Consider the following 24,634-nt stretch of genomic DNA (forward strand, 5'->3'; position numbering starts at 1 on the left):
TCAAGCCATGGGCTCAGGGCCCTCAGAGGCTTCCTTGTGCTCCAGAAACAAGATAGTCCCAAGAAAACCAGATGGGACCCGACCCACATTCCTTCTCATACTAGCCTTGGAAGGCACAGCAATTGAGTCTGCGGCCCACACTCCCTTCCCTTAAATCTGGACACACTTCCCTAGGAAGCACGAGTGTGCGAGTCTATGTTTTCTAAAATACTATTTAATACTATTTTTCTTTCTTTCTTTTCTTTTTTTTGCCAGTCCTGGGGTTTGAACTCAGGGCCTGGGCACTGCTCCTGAGCTTCTTTTGCTGAAGCAAGCACTCTACCACTTGAACCACCGAACCACTTCTGGCATTTTCTCTGTATGTGGTACTGAGGAACTGAACCTAGGGCTTCATGCATGCTAGATAAACATTCTACCACTAAGTTACATTTTCAATCCTCTTAAAATACTAGTTTTCTTAATTTGGGAAAAAAATATGTTTTACCAACCTTTCCTCTTAATAGACATCAGACCTCATTTTCATAAGATTATTAAATTGTGTGACTAAGGCCCTAGGCAGATATCATATTTGAGAATAAATTTCAAGTGAGCCAGACCCACTCTGGCTAAATAAAGAACAATCCATTCTAGAGAATAAATTTCATATTATACTCACAGCGAGAGCCAGGATTGAAACACAGTCCCACACGGGCTAGGACTTACATTCTGATATACAGTATCTCAGTCCCACAAGTAGTAAGGAAGGTTCTTGCCTTGGTAAGCCAAGAACCCTGGCAGACACTGAGGCCCAAGAGAGGTTATGAATGAACTTACCTGAAGAGCCAGGTGCCAGTGGCTCATGACTATAATTCTAGCTACTCAGGAAACTGAGATATAAGGATCCTGTCAGACTCTTAACTCCAATGAACCACTCAGAAAAGCCAGAAGTGGCACTGTGGCATAACTGGTAGAGGGCTAGCCTTGAGCAAAAGCAGCTTGGGGACAGCACCCAGACCCAGAGATCTAGCCACAAGACCAGCAAAACAAACAAACAAACAAAAAAACCTTACCTCCATACACAAGGCAGGCAGGCAAAAGGAGGGAGGTTAGTTTGGTTCCATTTCCTAAGTGAGGTGGAGCAGAGGAAATTAAGAGGTTCAGCCCTGCATTCCTCATAATGACACTTCTAGACTGAGTTGATTTTCTGGTCTTGGTCTTTCGTAACATACAGCTTAGATGTGCCACATAAGGAGAAGCTTCATCCACATTAATTACCACTTCTTACAGCACCCCTGTAGATGAATCAGATCAGCATACAAGAAAAGTGGCTTTCTGAAGCCAGCAGGAACAAAGAACTAAAAAGCTGGGCAGAAGGCAGTGTGTGTCCTCTCAGCAGTCTACTGAACGTGGTCCAGTAATCACACCAGCCAACCTACTCTCGCACTACTGATTAGACAGTTTACAACTTTGGTTTGATGGCATAGAAAAGGAATTCTTCTCACTAGTGTGTTAGGAATTACTTTTGCCTGGAAGATACATTTAAAAAAAAGAATCACAGGGGGTTGTGGAGGGGGGGGAGGGAAATGGGTACCAAGACATGTGAAAGGGTATCAATGTACGTGAATTAATGCACCTTCTACCTGGCAAATATCATGTAACCCTTTTACTAATTACAATTAAAAAAAAAAAAAGGAATCACAGTTTGAAGGCCCTCTAAAAACACTAATGTTGTTGTTCCTGTTTTCTGTTTTTGTGTCCTAGTCCTGGGCTTGAACTCATGGCCTGAGCTCTGTTCCTGAACTGTTTTGCCCAAGGCTCGTACTCTACCACCGGAGCCATATCTCCATTTCTGGCTTTGGGGGATTAGCTGGAGGTTAGAGTCTCAGAGACTTTCCTGCCTGGGCTGGTGATACACCACAATCCTCATCTCAGCCTCTTGAATAGCTAGAATTACAGGTATGAGCCACCAGCACCTGGGACATTTTATTTCTTTTTTAATATAGATTAGCAAGCTTCTTTAGGAAGCTTTTTTTTTTTCCAATATTTCCCTACCTAACCCAGCACAGTGGCTCACATCTGTAATCCTAGCTACTCAAGAGGCTGAGATCTGAGGATCAAGGTTCAAAACCAGCCCGGGCACAAAAGGACCAGAGACTCTTATCTCCAATTAACCCCTAGAAAATGAGAAGTGGGGCTTGGCTCAAGGGTAGGGCAGTAGTCTTGAGCTGAAGAGCTTGGGGACAGTGCCCAAGCCAAGGTCAAGCCCCATGACCCACCAAAAAGAAAAAAATGTCCCTGTCTGGTCTCTGAATCAGGCTGGCCATCGTGCTGACCTTCCTCATGGATGATTAAGTAAGCCTCTGAAGCAGGCTCACTCTGGAGTTGTATGAGTCATGCTCTTAACTTCTTGAAAATGATGCATTAACAGTTTCTGAATCCAGCTACATCCTCAGCACCTACTCTATGTCTAATAAGCCTCTCAGACTCTGTCCCCCCTGCTGTGAGCAGAACTGGGTCTCCTGGGATATCTCCAAGTCCTCAGCCACGGATTTTTGAACCCCAACTTTGTTTGGAAACAGACTTTACACATCTAGTCAAGATCAGGTCACTGAGTCTTAACCCTGTGGCTAATGTCCCAGAAGTCAGCCAGGTAGGCACAGATTCTGGAGTAAGGAGCCACACGCCACAGACCAGGAGTTGAAAGAGGCAGGGAAATCAGATTTCAGGGGGCAGTCCTTCCGACATTCATTTCAGGCTTCTGGCCTCCAGAGGGCAGGGCAATCCACTTCTGTTGCTTTAAGAACACCTAGCCTGTGATGCTTCATCACAGCTGAAAGCATGAACGCACAGTGTCAGTGACATCTTCATGCTTTCCACTGAAAGGCAACCCCACTGCTCACAGGGAACCCACAGTGCCTCCTGAGCAGCCCTACATCATCTGTCCCCCTTTACCCTCTATCTCCACACAGCAGCCCAGGTGACCTGCCACTCCTGGGCTGGGAACTGCCCAACGATCATGCTCCTCAGAACGCAAATCAGAGCCTTCCACCCAACAATCCCATTAAAGACAGGCAACTTGGCCAGGCAGTGGTGGCTTAGGCTCATGCCTGTAACCCTAGCGACTCAAAAGGCTGAGCTCTGGGAATTAGTTCAAAACCAGCCCAGCCCAGGCAGGAAAGTCCAGAGGTTTTTATTTTTATTTTTATTTATTTATTTGCCAGTCTGGGCTCTGTCCTTGGGTTTTCTCAAGGCTAGCGCCCTACCCTTTGAGCACCACTTCCAGTTTGTTAGTGGTTAATTGGAGATATGAGTCTCACAGATTTTTTGTGCCCAAGCTGGCTTTGAACCACAATCCTCCGATCTCAGCCTCCTGAGTAGCTGGGATTACAGGTGTGAGCTACAGGAACCAGCTCCAAGTACCTACCAAAAAGCTGGAAGTGGAGCTCAAGTGGTAAAGTGCCAGCCTCATTGAGTCCAAAAGCCCAGGGGCAGCTCCCAGGACATTAAAGTTCAAGCCACAGGACCGCACGCACATCCATGGGGGTGTACGTGCAGGCACGTGCAGGTGCATGCAGGTGCGTGCACACATGCCAGCACACGGACTCCCCCCCCTCAAGAACTTAAACAGACTTTTCTCCAAAGGAGACATACAAAGGGGCAATGAGCAATAGAAAGATGGGCACATCATCAACCCCAAGGCACCCACAGTGCAATCCACAAAGATGCTGCTGCATGGCAGAAAGACAGGAGGCAAAACTCCAGGAACACACCAGGACCTTCACACAGCTTCTGTGCACCACAGGGAGCAGTCCTCAAAATGCTATGCATGAAGTGAATGCATGATGCTGCATTAAGAAATGGAAAGCCATGTCTTGTATGAGACAATTCTCATATATGTGGACATTATCAGCAGTACTAGTCACAGTAGCTGAAGTGTGAGAATGACTAACGAATAGGGAAATAAGACAGGGTGTATCCATGGATACATACTATATGACAATAAAAACAAATGCAGCCAGGTACCAGCTGTTCTGAATCACTACAAAATTACAGTTGCCTGTAATTCTTGCTACCAAGCTACTAAGGAGGCTGAGATCTGAGGAGCAAGGTTTGAAGCCAATCAAATCCAGGAGCTACTTATCTGGCAAAAAGCCTGAGGTGGAGATGTGGCTCTCCTAGTGTTACTAAGTTTCTCACCAGCCTGCCTTTCTGCAACAACTCAAATGGTGGCCCTCAACCTTGAGCAGAAGAGCCAAGTGAGAGAACAAGTCCTTGAGTTCAAGCCCGCACACAAAAGCCCAGAAACCCAAGTGTAATGGACTTGGAGAATGTCTCCAAAATAAAAATTAAAAACCCACCAAATAAAACAAAATAAAGTGGTGATGTGCCTTGAGCACAAAGAGGATCAGGCACAGCACCCAAACCCCGAGTTCAAGCCCACAAGCCCCCCCCCCAAAAAAAATACTTTGTTTCAATTGGGCTAGGAATGTGGCTTAGCAGTAGAGTGCTTGCACAAAACCCTGTCCTCAACACCACATAAACAGAAAAGGCTAGAAGTGGTGCTGTGAATGAAGTGGTAGAGTGCTAGCCGTGAGCAAAAAGCAGCTCAGAGACAGTACCAAGGCCTTGAATTCAAGCCTCAGAACTGGAACAAATAAATAAACAAAACAAAACTGGCACATGCTCAAACATGGTTAAACTTGGAAATTCTGCTCAACAAGAGAAGACAAAAGGACACCTACTGTATGATTTCAGAATGGTCTGAATGGTCAAGTCCACAGACATAAACCAGGTTTGGCCAGGCACCAGTAGTCCATGCCTATAATCCTAGCTACTCAGAAATGTGATTATCTGGGGCAGGGAGTTTGCCCTAATGATAGAGTGCTTGCCTAGCATACACGAAGACCTGGGTTGGATTCCTTGGTACCACATACATAGAAAAAAGCTGCAAGTGTTGCTGTGGCTCGAGTGGTAGAGCTCTAGCCTCGAGAAAAATAAGTCCAAGGACAGTGCTCAGCCCCTGAGCTCAAGCCCAGGACTGGCAAAAAGAAAAAAGAAAGAAAGAAATATGATTATCTGATGATTATGGTTCAACGCCAGTGAGGACAGACAAATCCCTGTGAGACTCCTATCTACAATTACCTGGCAAAAAGGCAAAAGTGGAGCTTGAGCTCAAATGGCATAGCTGTCAGCCCTGGTAGAAAAAGCCACGGGAGGGGGAGGGAGGTTGGCTGGTTTAGGAGCCAGAGCCTCCAGAAAGAAATGGGACATGACTGTGGGCAGCCAGGGGCTTCTTTTGTGGATGATGAAACTGCTCTAAACATGACTGTGGACAAGGTCACACGATCCTGTAAGTACACGAAAACCATGACCTGGATGCTCTGAATGGGTGAGCTGGGTAGTGTGAAAGTTACAACTCCATGAAAAAGGTTAAAATAAAACTAGAGACTGACAGTTCAGGATTAGATGATGAAGACTCAGTCCTCCCGCCTCATAGATGACCCAGCGGGCACTTACAGGATGCTGATCTGGGCTTGGGAAGCAGGCTGGCCAGACGGGAGCATGGCAACTCCCAGCCCAGGCCCCAGGCATCACTCCCAGGGAAGTCAGCGGGGACCAAAGCAGGACTGAGGCAGTGTCTACCTCGCAGCAGCCTCTTCCCCCGGGTCAGCAGCTCTGGGAGAAGTGAGAAGCACCTCCATCCCTCAGGCAGTGCCTGCTAGGGCCCACGATGGGTACACCAGACCAGCACAGGGAGGGAGGGGCGCTTGGCCAATGACAGGGAGGCACAGACCCCCAGCACACATCCCCAACGTCTGCGCGACTGTTAAAGACGCCAACAGGGAGATGGGTCCACGTTGAAGTGTACAGCTGCAAAGCTGGCAAAGGAAAGCGTGCCGACGTAACGAACGGTCCGGGCCGTCCTCCTCTTGCAGTACCGGGGTGGGACGCGGGCGGGCGGGCGCGGCGGCTGCCGCTGGCTTCCGGGCCGCTCCCGCGGGCCGGGTCCCTCCCACGGGTCGGCAAGGTCCGCGCCCTGGGCGGAGGGCCTGAAACAAACCCAGGGCGCCCAGCCGGCGGCGAGGAGGTGACTGCTGCGTGGGGCAGATCCCGCCGCAGAACGCGGCGACCTGCAGGCTGGGGCGTACGAGCCACACGCCGCGCGAGCGACGCGGCCTGCGGGCCCGGGCCCCGCGCCGGCTGCCCGCCGACCCCCCGCCGGCCGCGCCCCCGGCCCGGCGTCCGCCCTGGCCGGCGGGGCGGGGCCCGACGGGCGCCGGCAGCCCGCCCGCCCGCCCCGCCCCGGAGGCCCGCGGCCGGCCGCGGGGTGGGCGCCGCGCCGCCGCCCAGCCGCCGGAGCTCGGGCGTGAAGCCGCGGCGTCGGGAGCGGCCCGCCCGGCCGGCCCGCGCCGCCGTACTGCGCTCGCCTAGTCCGGGCGACGACGTGAGGCCCGGAAGCGCGACAGCGCCTGCGTCGTCTCCCGGAGGCGCTCGGCGGGCGCCTGCGTGATGTGCCTGCCGGGCCGAGGGGCGGGGCGAGAGGGTGGGACTGCGCCTGCGCGGCCCCGCCCGGCCCCGCCCGGCCCCGCCCTACCCGGGTCCTAAGTGTGTTGGCGCACCCGGTCCACGCCGCGGACTCGGGGCGGGGCAGGTGCGCCAGACTGCGCCTGCGCGCGGCAGCCCCGCCCCGGCCCCGCCCCCGGGCCGCGCGGGGCCCTGGGAGGGGCGCGCAGCGTCCGGCGGCGTCGCGGGCGGCGGGGCCGGGGCGGCGGGAGGGGCGGCGGGGGCAGACAAAGCGGCTAATGAATGGGCGCGCCCTCCGCGGCGTCCGCCGCCTGCCGGCCCGCTTCGCGCCCCGCCGGCGCTTCAGGTGAGTGCGCGCGCGGGGCTCCGCCGCGATGCGCGTCCGCCGCGGGCGGCCTCGCGGCCGGGCCGGGGTGGGGGGGGCGCGCCATTGTCCGCCGGGGCGCCGGGCCGGGCCGGAGCGGCCTCCCCGCCCCGCCGGCTGACAGCTGCGGCTCCCGGGCCGCCCGCGGGGCCCGTTCCCGCCACGCCGCGGCGCCCGCTCCGGCCAGGCTCGCCGGCCGCCGCGTCACGCGTGCGCCCGGCCCGGAGGACTGGGCGTCCGCCGCCGCCCCGGCTTCCCGCCCCGGCTTCCCGCCGCGCCCCCGGGCCCCCGCGCCCCTTTGTCCGGGGTCCGCGGGGAAAGGGGAAGTTACTTGTGTTGGGGCGAGGCGGGGTGGCCCGGGCGCACGGCTCCCCCGGACGGCCGCTCGTCCCGGCGCTCCACAAAGAAACGGAGGCAGGACCCGGAGGGCGATTTCCGTGTGCCAGCGCCTCCTCCTGATGACGAGGGCCCTGCGTCCGACGGGGTCTGTCCGGCCGAACCCCCCACGGGCACGGAGCCGAGCACCGCTGTCCAGGCGCCGCGCAGGTTCCGCGCAGGAGGCTTCCTGGGCGCTCTGCACACTTTGCCTTTCCTCCAGAAAGACCTTCTACAAGGAAGAGTTTGCGAGTCTCCACAAAGTGTCAACGAGCGAGTGCTTTCTTTAGGCGGGGCGGGGAGAGAAGCCGAGATTTCTGAGTCCACTGGACGGTACATTCACTCCAGGGGTCCTAGGCCGTGTTCCTGGAGGGGTGGTGGATGTTCACGCACTTGTCTTCTGACACCTTGGAGGAGAGTTTAAAGGAAAGGATGAGTACAGGTGTTGGCCGCAGTTTCTTTTGTGGCCCTTGGGTTTGCAAAGTGGGGAGAGCTGAGAAGTGAAGACAACTGTCCACAGTCAGTGCATTTACCTCTTCCTGTCACGGCTGCATTCCCTCCCTGTCTGCCTTCAGCCGCTTCAGCTTCTGCTGTCCTCCGTTACTGGAGAGTTGCTGTAGTTCACTCCAGAGTGAATTCAGGCAAGACCCAAACATAGTGAAAATGGTAGAAAGAAATACAGCAGAGAAAGGAGATGTGTGTGTGGCTTGATGTGCACTTGAGATCATCACGTTCAGCTATCTCCAGGCCGAAGACATGAGCGTCAGGGTGAGCTAGAGGAAGATGGTGGGGCCGGGACACTCTGGAAGAGTTCTAGTACAGGTGTGACGGGGCGGTTATTATCTCTGTCCTGGTTCCCTCAAGTCCCAGAGAAATTGTTATCACTGTCATCAATTTCAGGGAGCAGTCTGGTTCTGTGAGATTCCTCCAGCTTTAGGGTGCAGCCTGGTCATTAGAGTAATCTTCCCTATTTTGAGGTGATCTTTCCTACAGGCTCTGCTGTTCTTTTAGGTTAGGTATAAAGATAGTTATCTTTTTTTTTTCTTCTTGAAGCCAAGGTGATTGCAAAGTGACTGTTAAAAGAATGGCCTAAAGGGGTGACATTATCCAAAAAGAATTGTAATCTTTACCTGACCATGTTAACTGTAACTCCTCTGTACATCATTTCTTTTTTTTTTTTTCTACCTGTCCTGGGGCTTGAACTCAGGACCTGGGCACTGTCCTTGGACACTTTGCTCAAGACTAGTGCTCTGCCACTTAAGCCACAGCAACACTTTTTCTAGGTATGTGGTACCGTGGAATTGAACCCAGAACTTCATGTATGCTAGGCAAGCACTCTACCACTAGGCCAAACTACCAGCCCCTTATTTTCTTTTTTTTAATTGTTATTATAAAGGTGATGTACATGGACAAAAAAAAAAAAAAAAAAAAGCTCAAGGACAGTGTCTGCACCCTGAGTTCAAGCCTCATGACTGGATAAAATAAGAAATAAAAAAGAATGACCTAGAGCAAAGACAAATGTAAAATAGAATCAGAGATGCCAGGCTTTTGTGACTACAGCAAAACAAAAGCCAGTTAAGTGTCCATTACAAATAGGCACTTAAATAGATTGAAAGTGTGTCCTGTGAGTGAGAAGGATAGCATTCGCCTTTGGGGTTTGAGTACATATTTTAAGATTGCTTGTGAGAGCCAGCATGGTGGGTCACACCTGTAATCCTGGCTACTCAGGAGGCTGAGATCTGAGGATCCCGGTTCAAAGCCAGCCCAGGCACTAAAGACTCTTATCTCCATTTAACCACTAGAAAACCCAAAGTGCCACTGTGGCTCAAGGGGTAGGGTGGTAGCCTTGAGCTGAAGATCTCAGTGACAATGCCCAGGCCCAGAGTTCAAGCCCCATGAGTGACCAAAAAAAAAAAAAAAAGTTCAGTGGCTCACACCTATAATCCTAGCTACCCTAGAGGCTGAGATCTGAGAATCATGGTTCAAAGCCTGCAAGGGGCACTGAAGAACATGAGACTCTTATCTCCAATTAACCTCTAGGAAATGGGAAGTGGGGCTGTGGCTCCAGGGGTAGGGCAGTAGCCTTGAGCTGAAGAGCTCAGGGACAGTGCCCAGGCCCAGAGTTAAAGTCCATGACCCACACACACACACACACACACACACAAAAAGATTACTTGTGAGAAATTCTCTTTTTTTTTTTTTTGCCAGTCCTGGGCTTGAGCTCAGGGCCTGAGCACTGTCCTTGGACTTTCTCAAGTCTAGAGCTCTACCACTTGAGCTTCAGCACCATTTCTGGTTTTGTTTTTTTTTTTCTATGTACGTGATAACCGAGGAATTGAACCCGGGTCTTCATGCATGCTAGGCACGCACTCTACCACTAGGCCAAATTCCCGGCCTACTTGTGAGACATTCTTTCCCCTGCATCCGGTCTGTAGAACCGAGGTCACCTGTGAGTTGGAAAGTTCATTACAGTATTGACTTTGAGACCGTGTGATCTCATGTTTTAAGTTTCCTTCTCATTTCCCTTTGGCTCATGACAAACTGCTCCCTGTTGGGGTGGTAGTGACTTGCTGAGAGGAGGGTGCAGGGGAGGGAGAGCTTGGTGGCTCGTGCTTAGCCCTGTGGTGGGGGCCACTGAAGTGTGAAGTCACACCTCTGACTCTTCTATCAGATTGTCTCCTCTGCACAGAAGAGTTCAGTTACCAGCTGTTCTTATGTCTTGAGCATTTCCAAGGCATGAAGACATGAAAGGCAGGGATTTGTGGTTCTGACATACAGAGGCTTGTATGTCATGCAGTTCTCCATAAGAGTCACAGTGTGTGCTTAAGCTGTTCTTCCTTTCTGAGCGCCTCCACTCCGGCCTTCATTGTGCGTCTGTTGGGTGTACCAGCACGCTCCCTCCAGGAGCTCTTGCTTTCTGTACTCCAGTCTTCTGTAGCCTACTTTTCAGTACCTAGGCTTTTCTTAAGTCATTTGTTTGCTAATTATTTCCTATATTGGGATTTGAGCTATGATCTTACACTTGCTAGACAGGTATTGTGCCACTTGAACCATGTCCTCAAGTCCTTTTTTGCTATAGTTATTTTTCAAATAGAGTCTTATATTTTTGCTTGGACCAGACTTGGACCACAGTTCTCCTTCCTAGCGGACCTTGCAGGTACATGCCATCATTCCTAGCTTGCTTATTGAGATGGAGCCTTAGTAAGTTTTTTCCTGGGTTGACCTTGAACTAGATCATTGCTTTTTGAATAGCTGGTATTATATGTGTGTACAACCATACCTAGCCCTTCAGCTAGTTATTTGATATGTGCTGTTGGTAGTCTAAATAATGGAAGACATTTCTGAAATAAAATCTTCCCTGTTTCTGAGACAGAGGGCACCTGATGAGACAGAGACATTTGGTTCTGTGTACCATGTACATTCTACATCAGTGTTTTTTGTTTTTTTTTTTCCCCAGTCCTGGGGCTTGAACTCAGGACCTGGGCACTGTCCTTGGACAGTTTTGCTCAAGGCTAGAGCTCTACCACTTGACCCACAGCACCACTTCTGGCTTTTTCCGTGTATGTGGTATCAAGGAATTGAACCCAGGGCTTTGTGCATACTAGATGAACACTCTACCTCTAGGCCATGCTCTCAGCCCCACCAGAGTGGTGGTAGGAATCCATGTAAGCCAGAGCAAAGGCCCTGTAGCTGGTGTGCCTACCGCCCTACCTACTCAGGAAATACACTTGAGCAGAAGAGTTCAAAGCCAGCTTCAGCAACATAGTGAGACCCTACCTTTAAAAAGAAAGGAAGGATGAAAGTTAATGAATGCTCCAAAGAGGAATACCAGCAGGTCAAGGCCAGAGTTGGAGCTGGGTCTGAGGAGTATGCTTTGAACACCTTTGCTAGGAGACAGAAGGCCGGGCCCCCTGAGAAGCATCAGAATGGGCAGTCAGCCCCACCCTGCTGCAGCCTGCTCCCGGCTCCTTGGGCATACGTTCTGGGGATTTACTTGTAGCTTAAGTTACATGGGGTGAAAAGGCTGGGCCACTGCCCAATAAGGTGTGAGCTTAGCTTCCAACCTCTGCAAGTGGAGGCTTCCCAGCAGACATGGCCCCTGTTTTATGAAGTCTATACAGTAGTGGCAGCTGAGGCAAGACTGTGGCTGTCTCCTCCGTCCTGTTCTCGTAATTGCTCAGCTGCCTGCCCACTGGTCTTGGTGGGGGGAGGCCCTTGACCAGGTGGCCCCACAGCTGCTAGACTGCTGTATCCTCCAGCTCCACCTCTACAGACAGATGTTGTCAATAGATGCCCATTGAGGCTCACTGTGGGCTCTGCTCCACCTGCCTAACTCAGAGAACAGGGTGGGGACTGTGTCACAGAAGCCAGGTTCCACGGGGAGGGAAATGGGGACCAAGACATGAGAAAGAGTATCAATGTATGTGAAGTAATGCACCTTCTATCTGGTAAATATAATGTAACCCTTCTATTAATTACAATAAAAATATATGAAAAAAAAGCTAGGTTCCTTAATCTGTAGTAAAAAAAATAATAATAATGTTTAAGGATTTCCAGCAGCTTTCAGCCACAGCTTCAATTCCGGAGCTGTTAGTGGTGGAGCTGCTCAGGACCCAGAGGAAAGGGAAGGTGGTAAGGGTGCTGGTGTTGAGTTTAGGGCGCCCACAATCTGAGCAATCCATGTTCTGGTATGTGTCCTAGAACATTTCAGGAACCAGTGACCTTAATGTGTTGTTTGCTAGCTTTGGAATGTGCTTTGTTTCCAAGGTAGCCTTATCTGGGCTTCTCACGTGTTTCATGAAGTAGCTTTGGTTCTCAGAATCTGAAGTTTAACCCTTTGGAGCGGCCTGTGGCTTTTAGCTTTGGCTACTCCATCTCAGGTTGGCCCCAGGCAAGATGACAGATTTTCTGCGAGTAGGCACAGAATTCTAGTGGCAGAGCTGGTTTGGGCTCTTGATACTGTTGCTGACCCACAGATGTCCATGGTAGGTTAAGACTGTTCTCTGGTGACCTGTCCAGAATCCACATCCTTCTCCTGGTTGGAGCCAGGCAGGGGCAACCTCGAGGTCAAGAGTTCCTTGTGGAAGGTCAGTATGTCCCCAGTCGAAGGTGAATATGTAGTTAGGTTTTCCGAGATTGTGCAGTGAAGTCTCAGCGTGCCTTGATTTTTTTTTTTTTTTCTTTTTCAGTACTGGGGATGGAACTCAGGATGTTGTACTTTGCCTCTGAGCTATGTCCCAGCCCATGCATGACCTTTTTGAAAGAAATTGTAGACATCAAGACACTTTACCTCCAAGGGTCCTTTCCTCCTAAAAAGGAGTCTCACAGTCTCATTGTGGGATAGGTGTCCTGTACACGGACACAGAGAGCCCTGGTTTCACACAGCTAGCCAGCCGCAGTCTCCTCCTCCTCCTCCTCTTCTTCTCCTTCTTCTCCTTCTTCTCCTTCTTCTCCTTCTTCTCCTTCTCCTCCTCCTCCTCCTCCTCCTCCTCCTCCTCCTCCTCCTCTTCCTCTTCCTCTTCCTCTTCCTCTTTCCAGTCCTGGGGCTTGAACTTACGGTCTGAGCACTGTTCTTGGGCTTTCTCAAGGCTAATGCTCTACCACTTGAGCAAGAGAACCACTTCCGGCTTTTTTTTCGTATGTGGTACTAAGGAATCAAACCTAGGGTTTTGTGCATGCTAGGCAAGCACTCTACCACTGAGCCACGCTCCCATCCCCCAGCCAGTCTTGATTTCCCAGTGTCCCCACATCTTGAGGAGCTGATTTTTTCTAATCTCAGCAGGGCGGGGCCTTCTGTTACTCTCCCTGTGTGTTCTCTGTGTCCGGACAGTGGCAGCCTGAGTGGATCTTGGTGGCCCGCAGCTGGTGGGTGATGTTGTGAAGATGAGATTGCCCTGTCCTGGTGGTCAACAGCCCGTGGACTGTGGCGTGCCGTCCTTCCCAGTGCCTTCTCTTGAGCTCTTTTCCCTCAGCCAACTCAGGAGACCCCACTCATTCTTTCTTGTGAGGACCAACTTTGAGGAGGCATTTGGTAACCATTACCTCTCATGGCAAATGTTGTTTGTTCACAGCAAGGCAAGCTGGTGGGTCTTTACTCATTCACAGGGTCAGCCATTCACTGTCTTTTCCCTGCGCGTGAGCAGGGTGCTGCATCCTCTCTCACCTCAAGTCTTCTGAGGCCTTCAACTAGCCGTTTATTATTGAAGAAAGATAGCTGACAAATTGGTATGTTTTATTTATTTATGTTAATTTCATTTAGATTACTTTTTGTTGTGTTTTCAGTGCTGAGCATAGAAGCCAGGGCCTTTTACATGCTAGGCAAAGAGACTATCAAAGAGTTATACCCCAAACCTGAGTTTGTATATTGCTTGTAGCCCTTTAGATAAACAAAGCTAGAAAATACATTTTTAGGGGCTGGGAGTGGTAGAGTGCTTGCCTAGCATGCACAAAGACCAGGGTTTGATTCCTTGGGACCATGTACATAGAAAAAGCCAAAAGAAGTGGAGTGCGGTAGCTCACACCTGTAATGCTAGCTACTTGGGAGGCTGAGATCTGAGGATCCAGGTTCAAAGCCAGCTCCGGAACAAAAGAACCTAAGACTGTTATCTCCAATTAACTACTAGAAAAACGGGAAGTGAGGCTGTGGCTCTTTGAAAGTAGAGCAGTAGCCTTGAGCTGAAGAGCTCAGGGACAACACACAGGCCCAGGGGAGGGTGGTAGCCTTGAGTTGAAGAGCTCAGGGACAGCGCCCAGGCCGAGTTCAAGCCCAGTGAACCACAAAAAAAAGAAAAAAGCCAGAAGTGGAGCTGTGGCTCAAGTGGTAGAGAGATAGCCTTGAGCAAAAGAAGCTCAAGAATGGTGCCCAGGTCCTGAATTTAAGCCCCAGGACTGACTAAAGAAATAAATATCCTGAATTCAGGCTGGGATGTAGGAATGTTGATCCTCAGATCTCAGTCTCTTGAAGAGCTAGAGTGACAGGTGCAAGCTACTGGTGTCCATTTGTGAACAGGAAATCTTGATCCTTGAAGGCTCAAGTGTCTCTCCACAGTCTTAGCGCAGCGGACACAGCCCCCATGCTGGGGTGTATGTGTGTGTGTGCAAAGCTCCAGAGTGCCTTCTTCACACTCATGTGACAGCAGTCTTAGGATCAGGGTCTATTTATGTGAAAACAAAAGCCAATGTGATTTTTTCCCCCTTAGGAATTTGGCACCAGAGAGTAGAGAACATTTTTTCTAGTAGTAAACATTAGAGCAGTTGACAAATATATAAATAGTTTGCTATGTATAGTACAGAAGTAGTCAAGCAGTAGGAAAACATAAAGTAGAAAGCGAAGCCCTTTCTTAGTTTCCATAGTTAACTTGAACTTGACCTTCTAGATGCTGAGGTGCATGCACCCTGTTGACCCCAGGAGCCCTGTGTAGCAGCGGGGCTGTGCAGCCCTCTGGCCAGCTGGTCTTGGGACTCGGGGAGCCAAGCTGTCTCCGCAGGACGTGGTACAGGATAAGAAAGTCTGTCAGCTTCAAGTGGACACAGGTGGCTCCTGGGGAACACACGTGCGTGTGCACACATGCACATCGGTGATGTGTGGGGGTCCAGGCCTCCCTTTCTAAACAGCCTTCTACGTAGGGCTAGCATTCTACCACTAGAGGCAGGGTGAGGCCTGACCTGCAAAGTAAAAGCAAAAAGGATGGGGGGTCATGGCTCGTGATAAAGAGTACTGCAGAGAGAGAGACTGAAGGGCAGTAAACCTCAGCATATGGCGCACAGCCACTACAATAGGAAGCCAATTTAAGTATTCCAGCTACCTTCAGTGTACTAACCTGAGCTCTAGGGTTAAACAGAGACAGAATCGGGGCAGGAGTGAGAAGTGTACGTAATTAAGTGATCCTAGGCTGAGTGTGGCCTCAGATCTTTGCATCAGTTTTGGTTCCACATTCCCTTGAGAGGGTTATTCCTGCTCCAGGGTAGCCTATTATAAGTAATTGTCAGTTGGGGCCTGCCTGTCCCGTGAGGTTCTAATGTTGCTTGGAGGTAGTTTCCATCCTTGTTATAAAGATGTCATCCATCAGTTCTGTCCTTAGAACCCAGGGTGACTGTAGGAGAGAGAAGAGCAAAAGGGACCAAGTGCAAAATGGAGGCAGAGATGCATCAAAGCAGTTCTAAGCACCTCTTCTAAGAAGGTGTCATCTGTGAGCCAGGAAATGAGAAAACAGACTGAGGCACAGCGCACCTGTGCAGGGCAGTGTGTGCCTTGTTCTGTGCCAGAGGACGCAGCAAGCTGTTTGTGTTGTGGCATTGCCCAACCACAGAGCTTCACAAGCATTTTTGCACTGTTGGGGGGTGTCTCATTTCAGTGTGCGTCTGTGTGGGTCTATGGTAGGCAGTATGTGACCATCTCATGAGTGTAAGAGCCCTAGCCACACTGGCTTTTATATCAGACCCAGGCAAGACAACCAGAAATCCAGTAAATTCATGAGTGGATTAACTCACTCACAAGGACAAGGCCCTGCTCACCTTCCAAAGGGGACACCTGGTTCCACCTCTTAATAGCTAACTGACAGTGGGGATTTAATTTCAAGGTAAGTATCCATGGGCACCAAGCTGGATTCAAACAGCATTCACCTAGCACCCAGCACCACTGTCCCTCCGCAGCCCTGAGCTAGCAGCCTCACTGTTGTGAGATGTTTTGTATTTTTTGGTCTGTTGGCTGGTTTGGTGGGCCTTGCTGTTGTCTCTATTTAAGTGCAGTGCAGTGGTGACACTGAGTAAGCAGGAATGGCTCCTTCACGCCCAGGCTCTGACTTCCCAGGGCTGGTGGGGCTGTTTCTTCAAGTTTGGCCTGGTTTTTAGTTGTTTTCATTTGCGTATGTTCATTGCACAAGGGAGTGTACACACTACCCCACCCCTCCCTCCTCTCCCTGCCCCCTTCAGACAGTCTCCACAGCTTTCTATCCCCCACACTGCATCCCCTCCTAGCTCTCCCTGCTCCCAGTCCTGCCCATGCCAAGCCCATCTTACTTTACTGGTTTTGGTTTTTTTGTTTGTTCATTTGTTTCTTTGGTCCTGGGTCTGGAACATTGAGCCTGAACACTGTCCTTGGGCTTTTCCCAAGGCTAGAGCTGTACCACTTGAGCCACAGCACCATTTCTGGCTTTTTCTGTGTATGTGGTACCAAGGAATGGAATCCAGGGCTTCATGCATGCTAGCGAGCACTCTACCACTAGGTCACACTTCTGGCTCTGGCCCTAGCTATTCAGGAGGCTGAAGTTGGGCTGTGGCTCAAGGGGTAGGGCAATAAGCCTTGAGGTGAAGAGCTGGGACAATGCCCAGGCCCAGAGTTCAAGTCCTACAACCAGAAAAAAAAAATACTGAACGCTGGTGGCTTATCTTGTAATCCTACATATTGGGGAGGCTGAGATCTGAGGATCAAGATTCAAAGCCAGCCAGGGCAAACAATTCCTTAAGACTCTCATCTCCAATTTACCAAAACAAAAACAGAAGTAGAGCTGTGGTACAAAATGGTAAGACACAAGCCTACAGGGGAAAAAAAAAAGGTTCAGAGACCTTGAGCCACCAGTAGCTCACGCCTGTAATCCTGGCTTCTCAGGAAGTTGAGATCTGAAGAGTCTCCAATGTGACAAAAAGCCACAAGTGAAGGTGTGTCTCACGTTCCAGTCTTGAGCAAAAAGCTAAGCAAGAATGGGGGCCCTGCACTCAAGCACCACTATCAGCACACACTCACTCACACACACACACACACACACACACCACTATTGATTTTGAGATGACACTCGAGCATATTTATGAAGAAACAAGTCAGTATACAGTTTATTGAAGCTGTGGAATTACACAAGGTGGCTATCAACTGATGAGCTCCACTTCTCCTTTGTGTGTATGTGTGTTCAAGCCGTGGGGTTTGAACTCTGGGCCTGGGCATTGCCTAGTAGAGATAAGAGTCTCACAGTCATTAGTGCCCGGGCTGGCTTTGAACCACCATTCTCAGATCTCACCTTCCTGTGTAGCTAAGATTACAGCTGTGAGCCACTGCTCCCTGCTCCAGTTTTTGGGTTTTGTTTTGTTTTTTGCTTTTTATGGGGGGTTTTTGTGGTTTGGGTTTTTCTTTTTTCTTTTTGTAGTATATTAGAGTTAAGAGTTTCACAGACTTTCTTGTCCAGGCTGGCTTCAAACGGCTATCCTGAGATCTCAGCCTCCTGAGTAGCTAGGATTACAGGCGTGAGCCACCGTGCCTGGCTAAGGATTTTTAATATACTACATAGGACATGGGAGCATGAGACAGCTATGTAGAAGAATGGAATTGTTTGTGGGAAAATGGAGCAACAGAGTCAAGCTCAGAAAAACATCAGTTTTTCTCTTACATACAGAATCTAGACCTAGAAAACTTAAGACATCCTGAGGCCAGCTTAGGAGCACAGTGGCAGACCCTGTCATTTGGAAGGTTATAGCCCAGGCATAAAGCAAGATCCAACCTGGAAAGAATGTAGAAGGGTACTACAGGCATGGCTCAAGTGGTAGAGCGCCTGCCTGGTAAGTACAAGGCCTTACTTAATAAAGGCCAGAGGGTGAAATGTATCCAGGCATTTCACCCAAGAAAAGAGAAACAGTAAGTGAGTCATGGTGCCAGTTCTGGGGCCTGACTCAGGGCCACATGCCTCACTTGGCTTTTTCACTCGAGGCTAGCACTCTACCACTTGGCAGTCTACCCCCACTTCTGCTGTAAAGATATGGAGATAGACTGAGGATTTGTCTGCCCCAGCTGGCTTTGAACTAAGATCCTCATCTTCCCAACACGAGTCTTTCTCACTACTATTTAGATGACTCCACTCTCTAGCTTTTTGGTAATATTAATTGGAGGTAGGAGTCTTATGAACTTCCCTTCCTGGGCTGGCTTCTGACCACAATCCTCAGATCTTAGTTTCCTGGGTAGGTAGGATTACAGGTGTGAGCAACCAGCACCCAGCTTTAATTAGTTCTCTGAGTTAGCTATTAAATACTTCTATGAGGTACCTCTGGCATACTGAAGGGTGAGGGTGTAAATCTACTGAATGTCAGAATAACTTTTTGTTGTTGTCAATTGTGGGGCTTAAACTCTGGGGCTGGGCGCTATCCTGGGCTGTAGCTCAAGGTTGTTACTGTACCACTTTGAGGCACAGCATCACTTCCTATTTTCTGGTGGTTAATTGGAGATAAGAGTCTCACAGACTTTAGTGCCTGAGCTGGCTTTGACCCGAAACCTTCAGATCTCAGCCTCCTGAGTAGTTCGGTTTATAGGCGTGAGCCACTGCACCCAGCTAAGCATAGTTTTTTATTCCTTTGCACCAGTCTTTTTAACAAGGGCCCATTTGATTTTGAGTTTAACATCTACTTTTCGCTGGTTTATTACAAAGTAAACTTTGTATTGCAAAAAGAAAAAAGCCAGAATGTCAGGAAAGGAGTTTTTCCTCCTACACATACTCAGGTGTATAAGTCCTTGACAGTATTGATTTGAATTGCATGCTTTAATTCTGGGATTAATTTGGTATTTTCTTTTATAGGAAATCCAGAGGGATGGAGTGTGTCTTGTCAAGATTTGGGGGATCCTGTCTTTAAGAGTAGAAGCAGGTCTCCCCCCCACTGCATCCGTCCTATCCACACAAGAGCAGTCAGTAGCAGTGGCGGCGGAGGGCAGCGCTCTGTGCCCTGAAGATGGTCTCTGCTGCACACTCTGTGTCCACATAGAGGGCATGTTGGGTAGGAGCATGCGCAGAGGGCAGTGTGCTCCCCTGAGCTTGGAGCTCGGCCTCCCCGGGCCAGTCCTGAGAAACACCCAGGAGGGCAGAGCTGCTATGAAAAGGTGAAGAAATCTGCATTTGGGGACACGAGGAATTTAGACCCTTTTTTTTCTATAAGCCTAAGATACTCCTTGATGAAGCAGCCCGGCTAGTGATGGTTGGACATGGAGAAGAAGCAGGAAACTTGTCCCCCAGGGGACAGGGATTTTATTTCTGATAGAGGAGACTTTAAATCAGAAGAGGAAGATGACAACCAAACCCCTGCTTGTGATGTGGGAAGAGTGGAGGTTAAATGTGAACCGGAGCGCGCAAGGCAGGCAGCCTGTGGGGCTGAGCGGGCGGCTGCCCGGCATGCCGGGCCCCGGGTGGACTGCGCCTGCCAGCCCCCTGCCGAGAGCGAGGACGACTACGGCTCCCTCTTCTCCCAGTACAGCAGCACGCTGTACAGTGTGGCCATGGAGGCCGTGACCCAGAGCCTTCTCTCTGGCCGGCACATGAGCTCCAGGAAGAAGTCTCCCGCATGGAAGCATTTCTTCATCTCTCCTCGAGACAGCACTAAGGCAATCTGCACGTACTGCATGAAGGAGTTCAGCCGGGGCAAAAACGAGAAAGACCTGAGCACCAGCTGTCTCATGAGGCACGTGAGGCGGGCCCACCCCACCAAGCTCCTGCAGGAGGATGGAAGTCTGTCATCAGGGGTCACCTGCCCCTCCCCGTCGGCCCCTCCCTCATCGGCTGACATTGGGGACCTCAGCACCACGCCATCGCCCATCAGGCTTGTCCAGAAGATGGCTGCAAAGATCCCATCCCCTGACCGAGTGATGGAGGAGTCAGTGTCTGTGATCTCTTCTGAGGAGATGTCCTCTGATGTGTCCATCGCTGAGAAGTATGGCCGAGATGAGGCCCTGGTGGGGTCCTTTCCCCCCCTTCCCACACTCCATTACGACGACGCTGCAGAGAACGTGGTGGAGAGGAGCTTGGTCCTTCCCAAGGGCTCGTCGGGGTCCAGGCGGCGGTCCGCTGTCTGGAAGCACTTCTACCTGTCTCCACTGGATAGCTCCAAAGCAGTGTGTGTGCACTGCATGAACGAGTTCAGCCGAGGGAAGAATGGCAAGGATCTGGGCACCAGCTGCCTCATCAGGCACATGTGGAGGGCACACCGCTCCATTGTGCTGCAGGAGAATGGGGGCGGCCCCAGCATTCCGCCCCTGTGCCCCACACCCCCCACCCTCCTGCCCACCTTGCTGCCTCCTGAGGCGGATCCAAACCCAGGGACACCACCATCGCCAGGGAAGCTGGTCAGAGGGTGCCCCTCTCTCTCCTCCTCCCCCGACAAGCTGGGTGAAGACCCTGGGGACGTGTCCATGCTGTCTTCCTCGGACGAGCTGGCCGAAGCCTCCCTGGCGTCTTCTCCGGAGAAAATGCCGCCAGGCCCAGTGAGTCCCCAGCAGGAGTCAGGGGCAGTCTTCCAGCAGAACAAGAAGGTCATGCGGAGGCTCAAGTCAGAGGTGTGGCACCACTTTTCACTGGCCCCTACAGACAGCCTGAAAGCCGTGTGTCGGTACTGCGGCTGCGTCATCAGCCGGGGGAGGAAGGGGGGTGTGGGCACCAGCTGTCTGATGCGGCATCTGTACCGACGCCACCCAGACGTGGTCGGGAACCAGAAGGACTTCCTGGGTGCCAGCTTGGCGAACTCTCCCTATGCCACATTGGCTTCCTCAGAAAGAGCCTCCAAACGGACAGACATGCCGACAGTGGCCAGAAAAAATCACCAGGTTATCTTCCCTGTAAGCAGCAAGAAGACTTCAAAGCTGTGGAACCACTTTTCTGTTTGTTCTGCGGACTCCACCAAGGTGGTGTGTCTCCACTGCGGCCGGACCATCAGCAGGGGCAAGAAGCCCACCAACCTGGGCACCAGCTGCCTCCTGCGCCACCTGCAGCGGTTCCACAGCCACGTGCTCAAGGCAGATGCTCCCGAGGCCGCAGGGCCCCGTCCTCCAGGCGCCCCGGCGCGCCTGAGCGTGGAGCCCTCGGGGCCTTCCTTCAGGGACCCTGCGGAGAAGTTTTACGACTCTCATCCAGTTGCCAAAAAAATCACAAGTCTCATAGCGGAAATGATTGCACTTGACCTCCAGCCATACTCTTTTGTGGACAACGTTGGCTTCAACAGGCTGCTCGAGTTCTTGGAACCCCAGTACACGCTACCCTCCCCCTCCTACTTCTCCAGGACCGCCATCCCAGGCATGTACGACAGCGTGAAGCAGGTCATCCTGTCGCAGCTGAAGGAAGCCGAGAGCGGTGTGGTCCACTTCACCTCTGGAATCTGGATGAGTAGCCAGACCCGCGAGTACCTGACCCTGACGGCTCACTGGGTCACCTTCGCGCCCTCCGCCCGTCCGCACTGCGAGGACCACCACTGTTCGGCGCTTCTGGACGTGTCCCAGATTGACTGTGACTACAGCGGCGGCAGCATCCGGCGGCAGCTGCAGTGCTGGTGGGAAGCCTGGGTGACCTCCATCGGCCTCCAGGTCGGCATCACCGTCACTGACAACCCCAGCATCGGCAAGACGCTGAGTGAGGGCGAGCTCTCTAGCGTGCCGTGCTTCAGCCACACGGTGAACCTGATGGTGACCGAGGCCATCAAGAGTCAGAGGATGGTGCAGAATTTGCTGAGCACCGCCCGGAAGCTGTGCGAGCGGGTGCAGCGCTCGCCCCGGGCGCGCGAGAAGCTGGCAGAGCTGCAGAGGGAGTACGAGCTGCCGCCGCACCCGCTGCTCCAGGACACGCCGTCCAGGTGGAGCACGTCCTTCCACATGCTGGAGCGGCTCCTGGAGCAGAAGCGGGCCGTCAACGCCATGTCCGCCGAGTGTGACGTCCGAGAGCTCATCAGCGGTGACCAGTGGGAGGTGATGCGGTCTGTGTGCCACGCCCTGCGGCCCTTCGAGGCAGCCAGCCGGGAGATGCGTGCCCACGTGTCCACCCTGAGCCAGGTGATCCCCATGATCCACGTCCTCAGCAGGAAGGTGGACATGCTCTCTGGGGAGACGATGGGCATCGACACCATGCTGAGGTCGCTGAAGGAGGCTGTGGCCAGCCGCCTGTCCGCCACCCTCCACGACCCCAGGTACGTCTTCGCCACGCTGCTGGACCCTCGCTACAAAGCCTCCCTCTTCACCGAGGAGGAGGCGGAGCAATACAGGCAAGACTTAGTCAGGGAGCTAGAGATACTGAATTCTACCTCAGAGGACACAGCTGCCTCCAACGGCTGTGGCTCAGGGTCCCCGTTGAAAGACGGTGGTGCAGAGGAGAGCCTGTGGTCGCTCGTGGCCAAGGTGAAGAGGAGGGATGAGAGGGAGAAGCTTCCTGAAGACATGGTGCTGGCATATTTGGAGGAGGAGGTGCTGGACCACAGCTGCGACCCGCTCACTTACTGGAGCCTGAAGCGTGCCTCCTGGCCTGGACTGTCCACCTTGGCTGTCAGGTTTCTGGGCTGTCCACCAAGCACCGTCCCTTCGGAGAAACTGTTCAGCACACCGGCAGGGGCCGGCAGCTGCGGCCAGCCCAGGCTCTTGACGGAGCATTTTGAAAAACTCATCTTCTTAAAAGTGAATCTCCCCTTGATATACTTCCAGTATTGAACTCGAGACGGAGCCTCCAACTAGAGATGCTCTCAGTAGCACTAGCTGTTTTCCGGGGGCTGTGACTCCCCCCAGCAGGGCCCTGAAGGACGCAACTCCAGGCATCCGGGCCACTCGCTGGCACCCCCTCCCCCGTTTCCTTGCCATCCTGTCTGCGCCATCCTGCCCACACGTGCCTTACTCCTCCTGCGGGCGGGTGTCACGGTGGTTCCAGACATCCACTAGACACAGCCTGTCTTGTCTCTTACAAAATAGGATGATCAGGTTTTAATTCACAACTGTAAAATGTTTAAAAATTAAGGAATAGTCGTTTGTTTTCTAGAATGCAGAGAAGATGTAAACAATTTTATTCTATAGGCTTTTTATTCAGTTGTGTAAAGAAAACCCCCCACAAATCAGGTGCTGTATTTTAGTTAAATGTTGCTATATTTGCAACAAGGCAGCTTTTGTGCTGTCGGACAAACCCTGTGAGCAGGAGGTGGCGGTGAAGCATCCTGACTGAGCGGTTCCTCGCTGCTGGCCCCAAGTACGTGGTGGGTGGAGAGCTAACCCTGTCCGTGTGCGGCAGCCCTGACACGGCGTTTGAACTCAAAGCTGAGCTTAGACGTGCAGCGTCAGTGGTGTGGTCACTTGGTCACAGCACGTCCCCATCACAGGTGTTTACTTTCAGGTTTTACAGGTAACTCAGAGATAACCCAACTATTTATCATGAGCTCCTTGAAATTGGATCCACGTCAGTAGCTTCCTCCCTAGGAGTTAGCCAGTGCGTGGCACATTACGTTTACAGCAGACGGCCTGTGGATCAAATCTCCATGCCTCTGACGGCGTCTGTGCGCTGTCACATAGCCGTGTGTGCACTGACCCCAGTGTGCTCAGATCCAGCCCCCGTCCCCCGGGAGGCGATGGCTGCTTAGCAGGGAAGGAGTGCGCTGAGCACAGCCCAAGGCGCTTGGACTTCCCTGTGACCGGAAGAGCAGCCGTCACTGGGGAATCTAGAGTCCACTGGGATAGCATCTGTCAGGTTCTCTTAGCGTTGTCTTTATTTTCTCATTTCAGATCAGTTACATAGTCCAAGCGAGATACTTCACTCGCCTGCCATGACTTTCTAAAGTCATTTGGTTAAAATACTGTACCTCTGCTCAATGAAATTTGCCTGGACTATGCTTTTGTGTATTTATAAATGGTGGACTCAGTTTCTGAAATTAAACTTTTTATTTGCAATTTTCTACTGCTGATGAACACTTGAGCTTTGTTTTGTTTTTCTCGGTCGAGGGACTTGAATTCTGGGCCTGGGTGTTGTCCCTGAGCTCTTCAGCTCAAGGCTACTGCCCTCCCCCTGGAGCCACAGCACTTCTGGTTTTCTGGTAGTTAATTGGAAATTAGAGTCTCAGGCCTTTTGCCGCGCGCAGGGGGCGGGCGGTAGGTTGGGGTAGCTCGCGCTTGTAATCCTAGCTACTTAGGAAGCCAAGATTACAGGTGTGAGCCACTGCACCCAGCCTCTTTTCACTTATTTTTGAGATGAGGTCTTGCTTTCTTCCACTCTGCACCCAGACCCTGATCTTCCTACTCAAAGGGAGCTGGACCACAGGTGTGCCTAAAACACACACCTCAACCTTGCCACCCGAAACAGCTGAGGCTGCGCATCCCAGAAGCCCAGAGGGACACCGCAGTTCCGAAACTCAGGAAGGAGTCACGGCGCAGGGCAGCCTGACAGGCAAGTTTCCTACCACATAGACACCAGGAGTTTAGGGATGGTGCAGGTCACAATCCACCTGTGCATACCAGGAATACAAACCTGGACAAATAGTACCAGATGGGTATGCCCACATGGATGTCTTAGACAGGCACACAAACATGGGTTGAGAGCACCTACGATGGTAAGAGGGTGGGGTTTACCATCTGTGTGTGGTGTCAGGGGCTGGAGGTGGGGTCTGGCCGCCCAAACCCTCTAGCCCTCGTGTGGA

The 24,634-nt window shown here is 51.8% G+C and overlaps 1 protein-coding gene across 1 annotated transcript; it reads left to right on the forward strand.

The window, feature by feature from the left end:
- The first annotated feature begins 6,747 nt into the window (after positions 1-6,747).
- Zbed4 (zinc finger BED-type containing 4) lies at positions 6,748-23,909 on the forward strand. The gene is made up of 2 exons (XM_090328917.1): positions 6,748-6,850; positions 18,796-23,909. The coding sequence occupies exon 2, from the start codon at positions 19,197-19,199 to the stop codon at positions 22,668-22,670; it is 3,474 nt and encodes a 1,157-aa protein (XP_090185043.1). The 5' UTR covers positions 6,748-6,850; positions 18,796-19,196; the 3' UTR covers positions 22,671-23,909.
- Positions 23,910-24,634: the final 725 nt, after the last annotated feature.

The sequence above is a fragment of the Megascapheus bottae genome, chromosome 2, assembly GCF_031878675.1.
Source record: "Megascapheus bottae isolate mThoBot1 chromosome 2, mThoBot2.hap1, whole genome shotgun sequence".
Taxonomy (NCBI): domain Eukaryota; kingdom Metazoa; phylum Chordata; class Mammalia; order Rodentia; family Geomyidae; genus Megascapheus; species Megascapheus bottae.